Source organism: Pristiophorus japonicus, chromosome 7 (genome assembly GCF_044704955.1).
Source record: "Pristiophorus japonicus isolate sPriJap1 chromosome 7, sPriJap1.hap1, whole genome shotgun sequence".
Taxonomy (NCBI): Eukaryota; Metazoa; Chordata; class Chondrichthyes; family Pristiophoridae; genus Pristiophorus; species Pristiophorus japonicus.
The window spans coordinates 205,449,124-205,461,483 of record NC_091983.1 but is presented as its reverse complement, the minus strand read 5'-3'; the positions used below and the strand labels follow the sequence as shown (position 1 = coordinate 205,461,483).

At 41.8% G+C, this 12,360-nt stretch overlaps 1 protein-coding gene across 1 annotated transcript in view; it reads right to left on the bottom strand.

Annotated features, from left to right (window-relative positions):
* The window catches only part of ppp1cb (protein phosphatase 1, catalytic subunit, beta isozyme), a 112,726-nt gene that overhangs the window by 26,015 nt on the left and 74,351 nt on the right, over nt 1-12,360 (bottom strand). The window contains exon 3 of the mRNA XM_070885734.1: nt 4,042-4,272. Within this exon, the coding sequence (XP_070741835.1) occupies nt 4,042-4,272 (231 nt within the window). The remainder of the gene's footprint in view (nt 1-4,041; nt 4,273-12,360) is intronic.

The window sequence follows — 12,360 nt, the reverse complement described above, 5'->3', positions numbered from 1 at the left end:
TCAGAGATGGCCTTATCTGCGATTGATACGATGGGAGTAATGAGGCCACGCGAGATGGCAAGATTGAGAGCTGGCTATGAATATGGGTTGGGGTGTTTACATGGAGGGAGAGATTATGGGAGGCCAGGAGGCTCGTGAACTTAGAGGCGAGAGAGCAGGATGAATTGAGATGGGAGGTTGAAATCACCGAGGATGAGAAGTCGTTTGGTGCAGAGGCAGAGGGAGGAAAGTAGTGACGAAATATCGGTAATAAAACAAATCCAACCTTTGAAGTGCAGTATATATTCAAGAATCCTTCGGATCAAAAGTGGCAGAAGAGACACCCACCTGAGGAATTCATTTATATTGCTTATAACTAGCCATGGACAATGATCAATTACCCCCACTCCATCCTCCCCAATCTGATGAGTTATTTATTGGTGCTGAGCAGAACCTTGTCCTTTCTCATTGGAAGGGCTGGGGGTGGGAGGAAGCAGGCAATCCTGAGGCTCTCTAATGCATCTCTCAACAGCATCATCAACAGAGACCTGGGAGACGGCCATCTGGCTTCTCTCCCCGCCTCCCCCCCCCTATGACATTCTATGTCACTGACATCAGAAGAGCGATGCAGAATACCAGAGTTCACAAATAGTTCAACAGATAGATCAAGGTCCTCAAAGTAATTTAATGACTTAATGCACGTAGTCTATGGAAAGTGTGAAATATGCACAGCTCACAAACTAGCTACCAAGGATTAGCAGTCATTCGTACCGTCAGATCAAAGAGAAAACTGAACGGCCTCAAAATAAAAACTAGTTTCCTCTTTTAAAGTAGAAAGATGGATCTCAAATGTGTAATACCAACCATCAGAGTCAGTTTCAGGGTGGAAGTGGGCCCACAAATCATCGTATGTGGACAAAACCAACTCCGATCAAGTTCCTATTGAGCTCCTACCCAAGCCAACTGTGTTGATTCCTGATCTGCATACTGTATTGGGAATTACTATTACCTACAGTATTCCATGGACGGAATCACATTACAGCAGTGATAGGAGTGGCACTGAGGAAAGGGGGATTGGATGGCACTGAGGGGAGAGGAAGGGGTGAAGTGGACAATACTGAAGGGGGAGAAGGGAAAGGGACTGAAATATGGAGCAGTGCTACGGAGTGTGGACTGAAGAATGTCAGGATTGGTTGGGTTGTGTGGCGAAGGGGGAAAGTGAAAAGTGCCAGCTTGAACTAAGGGAATAGTGTGGGGGGAGGAATAGAGTGGCAGTGGAAAGATAGTGCAGGCTAGAAAGAGACGGGTGGAAGAAGAGTACCAGCTGAATTGGATTGGAAAACAAGAGTGGCAGATTCCAGAGGTGCCGGCAGAAGAATGCTAGAGTGAATATAACCGGGAGATGGAGAATGGTAGAGTGAATATAACCGGGAGATGGAGAGTGGTAGAATGAATATAACCGGGAGATGGAGAGTGGTAGAGTGAATATAACCGGGAGATGGAGAGTGGTAGAGTGAATATAACCGGGAGATGGAGAGTGGTAGAGTGAATATAACCAGGAGATGGAGAGTGGTAGAATGAATATAACCGGGAGATGGAGAGTGGTAGAGTGAATATAACCCGGGAGATGGAGAATGGTAGAGTGAATATAACCGGGAGATGGAGAGTGGTAGAATGAATATAACCGGGAGATGGAGAATGGTAGAGTGAATATAACCGGGAGATGGAGAGTGGTAGAATGAATATAACCGGGAGATGGAGAGTGGTAGAGTGAATATAACCGGGAGATGGAGAATGGTAGAGTGAATATAACCGGGAGATGGAGAGTGGTAGAGTGAATATAACCGGGAGATGGAGAGTGGTAGAGTGAATATAACCAGGAGATGGAGAGTGGTAGAATGAATATAACCGGGAGATGGAGAGTGGTAGAGTGAATATAACCCGGGAGATGGAGAATGGTAGAGTGAATATAACCGGGAGATGGAGAGTGGTAGAATGAATATAACCGGGAGATGGAGAGTGGTAGAGTGAATATAACCGGGAGATGGAGAGTGGTAGAATGAATATAACCGGGAGATAGAGAATGGTAGAGTGAATATAACCGGGAGATGGAGAGTGGTAGAGTGAATATAACCGGGAGATGGAGAGTGGTAGAATGAATATAACCGGGAGATGGAGAATGGTAGAGTGAATATAACCGGGAGATGGAGAATGGTAGAGTGAATATAACCGGGAGATGGAGAATGGTAGAGTGAATATAACTGGGAGATGGAGAATGGTAGAGTGAATATAACTGGGAGATGGAGAATGGTAGAATGAATATAACCGGGAGATGGAGAAGAGTGGTAGCATGAACTGGGAGGGTAGGAATACGAGGGGATCTCAGGTGAAAGGGTGAGAATTAGGTGGGGTGCATTGTCTCTAACAGCTAGGTCTGGACAGGGCCATGTACAATGTTCCTGTTTAGCTGTGCGACCAATCTGCAGCTCCCAAGCAGGCCGCTCAACGGTGTACCAATGGCAAAAACCATGCATGCGTGGTAGTGAATGGGCCGCGCAGCCCCTTAAACTTTAAAGTGGCTGCACACCCCCCAAAAAATTACCGGGAACATTGGTTGCGTATCTCTGGACGAGAGCAAGCCCGGGGGGGGGCGGGGGCGAAAAGAGAAGTGGTTTGGACAAGTGAGATACAGTTCAAATAACCTGGTTGATCTGTTGAATATCCAAACATCACTTAAGATTTTTAATCTTAAAACCAAAATTGTTAAATGTAAAATGTTCAAAAGTTGCCAGAATGCATCATTTTAATGTTAAGAATTCAATCTTTTTCAATAGCACACATTCAATTTTGGATTTCTCCAGATTTTTATGTATTGATGTTTTCTCTCCTATACAAGTGAAGGAATGTTAGATATGCAATACTGAAGTTACTATACCATGTATAAACAGACAAAATTGACGGGGAGGAAAAGATCAGCTTGTCCAGCAAGCTCCCACACCATGATGGAGCATCATGGCGAAACACCTCCTCCTTCCCTCACTAACAAATGATTTCAGTAGCGATTGAGTTAATTAATGGCAGTCAGGCTTATAGTCAAAGTCATTCATAAGGTTTCTGCTGTTTGGGGGCAGTGCCAACTTTTATGAAACCATTTGTCAGCCGTTGCTAGTTTTCTAGGTTGGCATGTGAATTTTCAGTTTTTAGAAACAGGTTCATGCTCTCCATTGTATAATATAATGGAAATTTCTTGTGGTTGTTTGAGATTTCTCAATAAAACTGCTGGAATGGAGAGTTCTGTGGTGAGGGATGGGTTGTCGGGCTGGAGGAGGGTAGAGAGATAAGTAGGGACAAGGCTATGAAGAGATTTAAATACAAAGATGAGAATTATATATTTGAGGAACCAACATAGGTCAACAAGGACAGTAGTGATGGATGAGTGAGACCAACCGCGTTCTAAATTAAACTTGTACCAGGAGTGGGGGTTGAACACAGACATATATGCATTGTGTCTGAAATCCAACACCTTAACCACTTGCCCATTCTGATGTTGGTTGGCCGACTGAGTATGTGGGCAGCTGTAACGGTACCAGGTATCCCAAATCTGAGCAACACAATGAATGCAGTTTATACCTTTTAAAATTTTTTTTTACAGTAAATGTCAAGAAATAATATCAAGTTGAATTTAGATAAAACTGTCCAGGTTTATTTCTTCCTATTTTACATCAGATGCCAGTAGAAGATTAGTGCCTTGCAATCACAGAGTAACAGAACTCACGGTATTACATGGTTTGTTTAAAAAAATACAATTTGTTTATTTTCAGGCTGGAACACTGCAATCTTTTCAATGTTTTATTTTAAGCTATTCCCCTGGTCAGACCTGGTGTCTGGATGTTAACGCTGCAGATTACATCACACACAATTTCTAGACACAAACACCAATTTATTTTAATATGGCTACTTGCCCATTGAAAATATCATACAACATGCCAATAATGCTACTGAATAAATTAATAATGCTACCCAATAAATTAAACAGTAAAGAATCAGTAGCTGGGTACTCACATTCATCGTAGAAGCCATAGATACGATTGATGCTGGCGCACTCATGATTTCCCCGCAAAAGGAAGAAGTTTTCTGGGTATTTGATCTTGTACGCTAGTAGGAGGCAAATGGTCTCCAGAGACTGCTTCCCTCGATCTACATAATCTCCCAAGAACAAGTAGTTGGCCTCAGGAGGAAACCCTCCATATTCAAACAACCTCAGGAGGTCTGTGTACTGTCCATGAATGTCACCTAAAATAGAATAGGAAGTTAAAAAAATAAATTGCACATTGTCTATCCAATGTTCCATGGCATTTTTATCCATATTGAGTACATCACCCCAACCTTCTTAAATTGCTTTAACCACATTAAAGCAATTTGGTCCTACTTTGTCATACCTTTGAGAAAAGAATGTCAAAAATTTGGGTATACAAGATCTGCTACGAGGGGAGGATAGCCAACCAGGGAGAGTTTAGAAGAACAGTATTTCCAGATTAAAACTTAAGATTCTTTTAACATGATTTAGATTTGTTTTAAATCTTGGTAGGAATCTAGAAGCAGCTACAACATCTTCTGGTCTAAGTACTGGATCACTGGTGTTAGTACCAAGCGAACCACTCTCCTTCAGTTCACCAGAGCCTACAAACAAGGTATTTTGCAAAGCCAATAAGTCAGATGATGAGTAGAAAGTCATACAAAACAAAACAGAACTAAGAAAGGTCAGAAAAATTCTACACTTTTGTGAAGGGTAGGTCATTTCTTTTTTCAGATCTTTGAGGAAGCCACGAGCATGGTGGATAGGGGAGTTGTGGAGGCAGAGATTTAGGCATCCATGTATACAAATCACTAAAAAGTGATATACAGGTATAAAAAGTAATCAAAAAAGCTAATGGACTTTTATGTCAAGGGGACTGGAATTCAAAAATTAGAAAGTTTTGCATTAGTTGTACATAGCCTTGGTCAGACCCGATCGGACTAAAAACAAATACATGCTGGAAATACTCAGATCAGGCAGCATGTGTGGAGATAGAACTTTTCAGGAAGGGGTACAGTGCAGATTCATCAGAATGATATTAGGGCTTAAAGGGTTAAATTACGAGGACAAGTTGCATAAATCTGGCTTGTAGCCCCTTGAGTTTAGATGGTTGAGGGTGATATAATCAACCTATTTAAAAGGAGTTTGATGGAGAAACTATTTCCCCTCTTGTGGGGGAATTCAGAAGAGGAATGAAATCTGGAAGCATTTTTTTCCACCAAAGCTAATGGAAATCTGAAACTCACTTCTCAAAAAGGCTGTGGATGTTAGGTCAATTGAAATTTTCAACTTGGATTGTTAAGGGTATCAAAGAATATGGAATAAAAGCAGGTAAATGGAGCTGAGATACAGTACAAATATTATTTGGTTGAATAGTAGAACAGGCTTGAGGGTTGAATGACCTACTCCTGTTCCTTTGATGGTGTACTTGAACTGAGTTTGTACCAGTGGGCATGGGCAAAGGGGGACATGGAAATAACACACAAAGTACTAAGCTTGGACTGGTCTGTCAGCACATACTGCTGTTCTAGGTAGACATACAGCAATGTTTGCTTACATCGAGTTATTTTAGAATTTGCATTAGCAGACCACTTCAAAAAGCAGCTGGATGGAGATTCTTCAGAACTTCTAAAAGGCATATATGTGGCAACTGACTAATCCTGGATCCAGTGGTTAGGATACTGGGGGAAGGAAGAAATAAATATTTCTGCAGGAGCAAGCGATTTAATTTTAATATATTTTTTTAAAACTCTCTTTTGCATTCAACTCACCCATGACATGTCCATCCTGGACAGTAAATAACAGACGCCTATCTTGATTCGAATGACAGTAATATATTTAACATTTATTTTTAGTTGCACCTTTAAAGCGTGGGCTTGGTAATAAATTTGGCAGAAGTGAAAACAATGACTGCATTTTAGTTACAATGTCTTAACACTAAATACTTTGTAGTAACAATGTAGCCTTCAAAGAGCATGTAATCCATTTATTCCATGATGTCAGAAATAATCCTGCTCTAACCCATAGTAACATTCACAGAGAGCTCACTTGTGATGGGATCAAGTGTTAGTGTTTTGCTACAATTTCCTTATGGAGAGTTAATTGAGGCATGATGGAATGCTACTAGCCTCACTTTTTGGGCAGACACCAAGCCCTGTTCTGAATACAGACATGCTGCCACTTTACCTAAAGCCATTGCTCATTGGGTTTATAGCAGCAATGTTTGAAACGGGTTCATGCAATTTTCTCATCACCTCTCCTTACGCTGTGTAACAGGCTTCCTGCGCCTGTTTGCACCAGACGTAAATATTTTCAGGTTAATTAATTCACAATGGGTGGTCAATTAGGCTAACTTTTCGGCAGCACGTTCATTTGTATGAGGTGGTGAAATGTGCAGCGAAGTCGATGTGCAGTCAGAATTTGACAGATCGCAAGTTGGGGATTTACCACATATGGAAATCCCAAGCTTGCGGTCAATTTCAAAGGCGGTACGACGGCATAATCAGAGTATGCCGTCATACCAACCGCGAATTCAGGGCCATTGTTGCTGCACTTACTATTAAGGCGGCCAATTTGAAGTGGTATTCAATATGTAGCTCGCAACCTAGAATATCAGGTACTTCATCGAAATACCTGTGAACTCATCCCTTTTTGGTGTGGAAGCAAGTCGTCCTCGATACGAGGGGCTGCCTAAGAGAGGAGTATACATAACCTTCATAGCCGCTGACTGAGGGCCGTGCGGCTCTTTGTCGGTCAGCGTGGACACGATGGGCCGAAATGGCTTCCTTCTGCGCTGTAAATTTCTATGTTTCTATAAACAGCGACAACCAGCATCACCCTTCACATTGTGAGGAATATTTCCTCGGAGCTGCCGCTCCGCTGGTGCTACGTTGCCAAAATGCAGCACAAACCCTGTTTACGTTCATAAAACGGGATTCCCGCCCAGCGAAGTAACGGCTTGTGCCGGCTCGCTGACAGAGCTGTCTAATTAGTCGCATTCCCAGCCCTTTCCCCGTAGCCCTATAAATCTTTCCCCTTCAAGTATATATGCCATTCCCTTTTGAAAGTTATTATTGAATTTGCTTCCACCAGCCTTTGAGGCAGTGTATTCCAGATCATAACCCTGCGTAAAAAAAATTCTCATCTCGCCTCTGGTTCTGTTGCCAATTACCATAAATGGCTAGTTTATGGTAATGCTTTTTTCCAGTCCTGTACTTTCCTACATCTCATCTTGTACAGTACATACACCTACCACTGTCCCAAACATATTTGTCCCATTACCCTGCCAGTAACATATCTCAGTGCACATCATCCACCATCCAGCTGACATGATAGTGTAAATGGTTACAGTACTGGGCTAGTAACCCAGAGGTCGGGAGTTTAAGTCCTACAACAAGTTGTAAAATTCAAATTGGCAACCTTTATGCTGCCACCAGAAAAACAATCATAAAAGCTGCATTTTTGGCATGAAAAACCTAGCTGTTTGACCAACATCTTTCAGGAATAAGAACCCACCACTGCTACCTGATCTTATCTTCATGTGAATCCAAGCCAGCACCATGTGGTTGACTCTTAATGCCCTCTGAAGTAGCTCGTTGTCAAGAGGCATGGATAAAAAAAAAACAGCTTAGCCAGCATTACCAACATCCTGTTAGTACCAAAAATACAAACGATTTGGTGCTATCAGACAGTTCCACTTTCCTTCCTTTTACTATTTCAATTCATCAACTGATTGAACCTTGAAAATGTTCCTGTCCCTCTGACGCATCATTTATATCCTCTGCTGCTTCTTCAAAATGTCATTTTACTTTAGCACAGTAAAAGCACATTTTACTACTAGGAGAAAAATAGGCCAAGAGCAGCTGCGAGCAGCTAACAGAGTTAGAGTGCAGTAAGCTTTTTAAATACCCAGCACTGTATTGAAGTCTCCTGCGAGAGATTCCACTCACACCAACACAATTTGGAAAAAATGCAGAAAATGGAAAATTCAAGCATTTTAAGGACAGATTCACATCCAATATCTACACATGTACTTTAAGAAAAGTCAAGAATGAGAAATGGCTATTTTTCAACATGGCTACTGGATAAAGATTTATTCTCTTTCCCAGCTGAGATTTACTTTAACTAATTGAAGCATCCCAGTGCTGCCTTGGTTGAGATCGGCTAACTCAGCTCAGACTAGAGATTTGAACCCGTCTCTTAACTGGATTAACATAAACCTTGTACAATTGTGATCAATAGAAACAAACAATTGGAGCAAACAATTGCAGCATTTTGTAAAGCAGAGGTGTAATAGTTTGCAAGATATTATGTCATTTTTCTCTTACATGGCTTAACTAAATTTACTGAAAAATAAAGCTGATCAGAAGGCCCATTTTAAATTTAATTCAGCAGTTCCGATTACATTGGACATTCCTGTTTCAATTATTTTAGTATTAATTATGAACTGAAGAGAAATTCTCTTGCAATGGGTATTTATTATAAGTTAGCTATTCCAGTTGATATTTACAATGACACCAATATTGAATGTTTTTCTGCAGTGGTGTTAAAAGCACTGTTTGCTTGAAGGAGCATGAAACATCATGCTTCAGAATGCTTTTATGGTTTCGAATGAAAAGTAATGGGTTTTATACCAATCGCCATCCATTAATTGAAATTGGACTTGATTCACAACTTTTATCAAGTATATTTATAGACAGCCAATAATTTTTTTTAATGTTATTGGTTCCTGGAATGTGGGCTTCACCGGCACGGCCAGCGTTTATTTCCCATCCCTAATTGCTCGAGAAGGTGATGGTGAGCCGCCTTCTTCAACCGCTGCAGTCCTTGTGGTGAAGGTACTTCCACAGTGCTGTGGTAGGGAGTTCTACGATTTTGACACGGCAATACATTTCCAAGTCAGGATGGGGTGCGACGTGGAGGTGATGGTGCTCTCATGCGCCTGCTGCCCTTGTCCTTCTAGGTGGTAGAGGTTGCAGGTTTTGGAGGTGCTGTCAAAAAAGCCTTGGCGAGTTGCTGCAGTGCATCTTGTAGATGGTACACACTGCAGCCACGGTGCGCTAGTGGTGGAGGGAGTGAATGTTTAAGGTGACAATCAAGCGGGCTGCTTTGTCCTGGATGGCTTCGAGCTGGAGCGCTGTTAGGTTGCACTCATCCAAGCAAGTGGAGAGTATTCCATCACACTCCTGACCTGTGCCTTCTCGATGGCGAAGAGACTTTGGGGAGTCAGGTGGTGAGACACTCACCACAGAATACCCAGTCTCCGACCTGTTCCTGTAACCACAGTATTTATCTGGCTGGTCCAGTTAAGCTTCTGGTCAATCGTGACCCCCAGGATGTTAGGGGATTCAACAATGTAATGTCGTTAAATATCATGGGGCTGTGGTTGGACATTCTCTTGTGGCATTTGTCTGGCGTGAATGTTACTTACAACTTATCAGCCCAAGCAGACTATTTTGGATCTGGTAATGTGCAACAAGATAGGATTAATTATTGATCTCATAGTAAAGGATCCTCCAGGGAAGATTGATCATAGCATGTTAGAATTTCAAATTCAGTTTGAGGGCGACAAACTTGAGTCTCAAATTAATGTCCTAAACTTAAATAAAGGCAGTTACAAAAGTATGAAGAGAGTTGGCTAACATGGACTGGGAAAATAGTCTAAAAGGTAAGACAGTAGATAAGCAGTGGCAGTGATTTAAGGAGATATTTCATAACTCTCAGCAGATATATTCCATTGAGAAAGACTCTACAGGAAGGATAAACCATCCGTGGATAACTAAGGAAGTTAAGGATAGTATCAAATTGAAAGAAAAGGCATACAATGTTGCAAAGATTAGTGGTAGGCCAGAGGATTGGGAAATTTTTGGAAACCAGCAAAGGATGACGGAAAAAAAATAAAGATGGAGAAGATAGTTTGAGAGTAGTTTATGAAACAGCAAGAAATATAAAAACAGACAGCAAGTGCTTCTACAGGTATATAAAAAGGAAGAGAGTAGCTAAAGTAAACATTGGTCCCTCAGACTGGGGAATTAATAATAGGAAATGGAAATAGCAGAGACTTTGAACAAATATTTTGTATCAGTCTTCATGGTAGAAGACACTAAAAAGCATCCCAATAATAAGAGATAATCAAGGGGCTATAGGAAGGGAGGAACTTAAAACAATCACTAACACTAAAGAAAAAGTACTAAGCAAACTAATGGGACAAAAGGCAGACAAGTCCCTTGAACCTGATGGCCTGCATCCTAGCGTTTTAAAATAAGTGGCTGCAGAAATGGTCAATGCATTGGTTGCAATCTACCAAAATTCTCTGGATTCTGGAGGTGTGCCAGCAGACTGGAAAACCGCAAATGTGAAACCCCTATTCAAGAAAGGAGGGAGACAGAAAGCAGGTAACTGTAGACCAGTTAGCCTAATATCTGTCATTGGGAAAATGCTGGAATCCATTATTAAGGAAGTAGTAGCAAGACATTTAGAAAATCATATTGAAAGGGAAATCATCTGACAAATTTACTAGAGTTCTTTGAGGATGTAATGAGCAGGGTGGATAAAGGGGAACCAGTAGATGTAGTGTATTTGGATTTCCAGAAGGCATTCAGTAAGTTGCCACATAAAAGGTTACTGCACAAGACAAGAGCTCACAGGATTGGGGGTAATATATTAGCATGGATAGAGGATTGGCTAACTAACAGAAAACAGAAAGTCCGGATAAATGGGTTCTTTTTCAGGTTTGCAAACTGTAACTAGTGGGGTGCCACAAGGATCAGTGCTGGGGCCTCAACTATTTACAATCTATATTAATGACTTGGATGAAGAGAGCGAATGTACTGTAGCCAAATTTGCTGATGATACAAAGATAGTTGGGAAAGCAAGTTGTAAGGAGAACACGAAGAATTTGCAAAGAGATATAGAAGTGAGTGGGCAAAAATTTGGCTGATGTAGTAGAATGTGGGAAAATGTGAGGTTATCCACTTTGGTAGGAAAATAAAAAAGCTAATTATTATTGAAATGGAGTGTGACTACAAAATATCAGGTAGAGGGGGATCTGGGTGGCCTCATACATGAAACACAAAAAGTTAACAAGCAGGTTCAGCAATAATTAGGAAGGCAACTGGAAAGTTGGCCTTTATTGCAAGGGGGATGGAGTATAAAACTAGGGAAGTCTTGCTACAAATTTACAGGGCGTTGGTGAGACCACATCTGGAGTACTGCGTACAGTTTTGCTCTCCTTATTTAAGAAGGGAAATACATGCATTGGAGGCAGTTCAGAGAAGGTTCACGAGGTTAATTCTGGAGATGAAGTGGTTGTCTTATGAAGAAAGGTTGAGCCTATACTCATTGGAGTTTAGAAGATTGAGAGGTGATCTTATTGAAACATATAAGATACTGAGGGGGCTTGATGGGGTAGATGCAGATAAGATTTTTCCCCTCGGGGGGGGGGAAGAGGGGGAATCTAGAACAAGGGGGCATAGTTTCAAATAAAGGGTCGCCCATTTAAAATAGAGATGAGGATGAATTTCTTCTCAGAGAGTCTTGAATCTTTGGAATTCACTACCCCAGAAAGCTGTGGAGGTTGGGTCATTGAATATATTTAAAGGTGGACAGACAGATTTTTGAACTACAGGGGAGTCGACGGTTATGGGGAGCGGGCAGAAAAGTGGAACTGAGGCTAAGATCAGATCAGCCATGATCTTACTGAATGGCGGAGCAAGCTCGAGGGGCCAAATGGCCTACTCCTGCTCCTATTTCTTATGCTCATATGAATGTCATCCAGGTGTTGTTGCATGCGGGGATAGACTGCTTCAATATCTGAGGAGTTGGAAATGGAAGAACACTGTGCAATCATCAGTGAACCTCCCCATTTCTGACCTCATGATGGAGTGAAGGTAATTGATGAAGCAGCTGAAGAGGGTTGGGCCGAGGACACTGCCCTGAGGAACTCTTGCAGTGATGTTCTGTGGCGGAGATGATTGGCCTCCAACAACTACAACCATCTTCCTTTGTGTTAGGTATGACTCCAGTCAATGGAGAGTCCCAGTCTCTGATTCCCATTGACTTCAATTGTACTAGGGCTCCTTGATGCCACACTCGGTCAAATGCTGCCTTGATGTCAAGAGCAGTCACTCTCACCTCACCTCTGGAATTCAGCTCTTTTGTCCATGTTTGAACCAAGGCTGTAATGAGGTCTTGAGCCAAGCAGTACTGGCGAAACACAAACTGAGCTTATTTGGGCAAGTGCCACTTGATACCAATGTTGACGACACCTTCCATCACTTGGATGATGATTAAGAGTAGACTGATGG